This window comes from Trypanosoma rangeli (genome assembly GCF_003719475.1).
Source record: "Trypanosoma rangeli strain AM80 chromosome Unknown Tra_15.4_contig_00069, whole genome shotgun sequence".
NCBI classification, from domain to species: Eukaryota; Euglenozoa; class Kinetoplastea; order Trypanosomatida; family Trypanosomatidae; genus Trypanosoma; species Trypanosoma rangeli.
The window spans coordinates 61,415-64,888 of NW_021705811.1; the positions used below are offsets into that span (position 1 = coordinate 61,415).

Below are 3,474 nucleotides of genomic sequence, written 5' to 3' on the forward strand. Positions count from 1 at the left end.
ACGACTCCTATTACTACCCTTTTCTTCTGCGGTTGTTGCAGTTGCCGTTGTTGCTGCTGCTGTTTCCACAGCTTTGCCACCGCAGCAAGTCTTTCCCTGTTGGGCAACTGACTGTACTTGGGCAGGTTGGCCTTCACAAACTGTGCGTACTTCGTCAGGGCACGCTTCGGTTTCTCCCCACTCTTCGTGGTTGCTTTGGTCTTCTTGGTACGTTTCGGAGACGGCATCGTCTTGGCACGCTTCTCCAGTGCAGCACGTTCGGCAGGTGCAAGGGCCTTGTAGAGCTTGGAAGTCATTTTCCCACGCCGCGAAACCGGAAGACCGCGCAGGGCGGGATTGTTCTTCTGCTCCATCATGAACAGCGCGTATGCGCCAATGGCAAGACGAGAACGGCAAAAACGCAGCATTGGTGGTAGAAACTTGACTAAATTGATTTGACCATGCGCACAGAGGGTGTCAGTACAAAAAATAATAATAATAATAATAATAATAATAATCTTTCAAACACAGCAACCAACCGCAGGTTTATTGTTTGCAAAACAACAACAATAATAATAATAATGGTGGGGAAACACACATAAACAAATGAGGCAAGCATCTCGCTTTGTAGCCCAACCAAACTCATGTCGACCCCGCACCTTTCTTTTTCCGTTGGAGGCGGTGGCTATGGTGTCGCTGATGGGGTTTGATTGAAGGTTAGATTTAGGGTAAAAAGGAGGAAGGAAGTGTAAATGTTTTCCATTCTTTTCCTTATTCCCCAATGAAACAAGGCATAAAAATTGCAGGAGGTCTTGTGCAGATGTAAGAAGAGTGTAAAAGGCAGGTAATGGATGCTCCCCACACACAGAGACGCACACACTCAGGTATCTGTTCTTTCGAGCTGATTTCATCAATCTACCTTCCACTTCCCCCACCCCCCACCCCCATTTCTCATTGTCAGTAATGGGTCCCTCCTACAGCCAAGTATATATATACATATACATATACCATCATTCTTACTTGTTTCCTTCATTCTTTCTCAAGGTGTTCTTTTTCTTCGCTTCCTTCTGTTTTTTTTTTATTTGCCCCATGCATTCCTCACTAAATCCCGTCCTTTTTTTTCTTCCACTAAAAATACGTTCACTCTCCTGTTCCCTCCCCATTCATTTCCCGCGTCCCCGCACCCGCGCTCAGCGTGCGTATGACAGAGAAGCCAGAAAGAAAAAAAAAGGTTGAGTAAGAGGAAATAATGATAATAATGTAGAGGAAAAAGCCAGTATGACGAGGGGAAACAAAAATGAAGCTACAAAACTACTATTCATTTCCATATAATTTTTTTTTGTGTGTTGCCAGCCCGATAATTCTTTCGTGTAGGGATCACTGTTCAACATTTTCCCTTTCCCCTTCCCTTTCCTTTTCTTTTCCTGGGGGCTAGCAACCTTTGTTCATTCTTCATTTTAACGTAATCCAATTGAGATACAGGTTCGTGAAAATATTTCATGAGAAGCGCATTTTCTTCTCTTCCAGTCTGTGCAGTTCTTTGTTGTTCGTTTCTGGTTTTATTTTCGTTTTTTTTTGTTTTTTGTTTTGTTCGCTAGCTTGTGCTATTGTTGCTACATGTTGTTTTTTTTGCTGATTCAATTCACATATCCTTTTTTTCTCTCATTTTCGATTTCTTCCTCTTTTCCTTTAGAAATCCTGACCATTCAACCACCCCCTTTCCATGGTCACTGCCATTTCATCATCTCCCTCTCTCTTTCGGTTTCCCCTGCCTGTCCTTCTTGTGGTGGCGCGCCCCGCCTTCAGAAGATGTTGTTGCCACCGGTTTTTGGTGCATACGTGCCGCGACAGCGCCCACCGTGAGGCGCAATGTCGGGCGACTTGGAGTCAAAGAGCTGACCTTGCACCGTCATCTTTGACAGCTTGGTAGAGGCTCGCTCTTTTGCGGCGGCTTCCGCAGCTGCAGTTGACACCGAGGGCTTGCGCTCGTTTGGCGTGGTCGCCTCCTCATAGGAAAGCAGCCCACTCGGGTGGTACGGCTTCGGTGGCTTTTGCTTTTCAGGATAGTCAAAAATAGCTGCGGCCTCAGAACGCTTCGGAGCGCTGGCACCAGCATTCTTGCGGTGCACTGGAGCAGCGTCTTCAACACCCTTACCAGTGCCAAAGATGTCATGTGTCTGATTCGCATGTGTCCTCACACGGGCAATGATGGGGCGTTGACGAGGAGGCAGCGACGCTGGGGTAAATTGACGAGGTCCAAGTAGTACCTTGCGCTCCACCTCATGAAGATCTTCCACAGAGTACTGACCAAGGTTCAGCACATCAAAGGATTCATTTGACCTGTTTCGGAGCGTGTGCACTCGTACGCGGGTCTGTTTGTTATCCGCGTCCTGACCCGCTCCTGCGTCACCTTGAAACAGGTTCACGTTGGGCTTGATTTTAAAGCGGCGTTTTCCCACTGCGGGCGTTGGTTGCTGCAGCGGAGGTGGGACCTCAGTTTCACTGTAAGGTGCCGCCAGGCTGTGCGGCGGTGCCATTCCCAATGCCCGCTGTCGCCGCTGCTTCGCCTCCTCAGTTCTGACACTGCAAGCCATACCCTCAAGGTTGTCCTTCGGGCCGAGCTGATTCACCATGCGCCGTGGGATAGGGTCGTCCTCCTTGCGGCCGAGGATCCACTCCTCCGTGAGAGCCTTCCCAACCATACATTCATGCTTCTCCTCGTAGCGGCGAACACCGTGCGTCACATGACCAGGCTCCCTTGGGCCAGCAAGAAAGTCAGAAGGACTGGACTGAATGCCCTTCCTCTTCGACAACACAACTTTGACCGGAACCGCCGCATTATTATTGCCATCCGCTTTGCCCCTGAACGTCCCTGCGACGCCCATACCACGGTTGTTCACGGCGGCCCTCTGACGGTGAGAAAGATCTGGCTGAGTCGGTGGCCGCGGTGGCGGGTCGTTGGCAGTGAGAACGCGCTCCTCAGCCGTCATTGGTCGCTCAACCTCTGCTGCAACCATTATAACTCTGCTTAGTTCTTAATATTATTTGTTTTTTATTTGCAGTGAACTGAGTGTGAAGAGGAGGGAGAGACCAGGTCAACAATTCAGGGAACCGCGGCAACTTTCCCAAATCGCCCCGCAGCAACATGGAAAGGATGTGAGAAATTAGGAATTTAATTTTAAAAAGTCAGCCATAAAACTCCAGATAAAAAAGCAATAGCAACCGTAACTGCAAAAAGGGGAAGAGGAGAGAGAGGGGAATAAAGAAACTATGCTTGAATAAAACAGAAGGGCAGAAGCAAGCTCTCAACATCCTTCACTGTAGTTAGCTGTGGGCACATCTTCGGAAACAGATGAGGAGTAACACTCGGAGTAATAAATAGCCGGAAAGTGCATCCAGAGAGTTCCCGTCAGGTGCCACCAACAAAAGAAACAAGGAGGAAGAGCTAGTCAGAAAAACGGTGAGAGAAAGAGAGAGGGAAAAAGTAGCTGCAAT

General features: G+C 48.5%; 2 protein-coding genes across 2 annotated transcripts, besides 6 other annotated features; both read right to left on the bottom strand.

The window, feature by feature from the left end:
- Positions 1-2: 2 nt before the first annotated feature.
- TraAM80_02871 (kinetoplast DNA-associated protein) lies at positions 3-407 on the bottom strand (the record flags this gene model as incomplete). The annotated part of the gene is made up of 1 exon (XM_029379861.1): positions 3-407. A coding segment is annotated over one exon (405 nt), but the record flags the coding sequence as incomplete, so codon positions are not given.
- Positions 408-467: 60 nt separating this feature from the next.
- Positions 468-497: a microsatellite.
- Positions 498-538: 41 nt separating this feature from the next.
- Positions 539-562: a microsatellite.
- Positions 563-964: 402 nt separating this feature from the next.
- Positions 965-986: a microsatellite.
- A 3-nt stretch (positions 987-989) lies between these two features.
- Positions 990-1,063: a microsatellite.
- Positions 1,064-1,370: 307 nt separating this feature from the next.
- Positions 1,371-1,404: a microsatellite.
- A 111-nt stretch (positions 1,405-1,515) lies between these two features.
- Positions 1,516-1,571: a microsatellite.
- A 210-nt stretch (positions 1,572-1,781) lies between these two features.
- On the bottom strand, positions 1,782-2,996 carry TraAM80_02872 (uncharacterized protein; the record flags this gene model as incomplete). Its single annotated transcript, XM_029379862.1, has 1 exon — positions 1,782-2,996. One exon carries the CDS (start codon positions 2,994-2,996, stop codon positions 1,782-1,784), a length of 1,215 nt encoding a protein of 404 aa, XP_029240384.1.
- Positions 2,997-3,474: the final 478 nt, after the last annotated feature.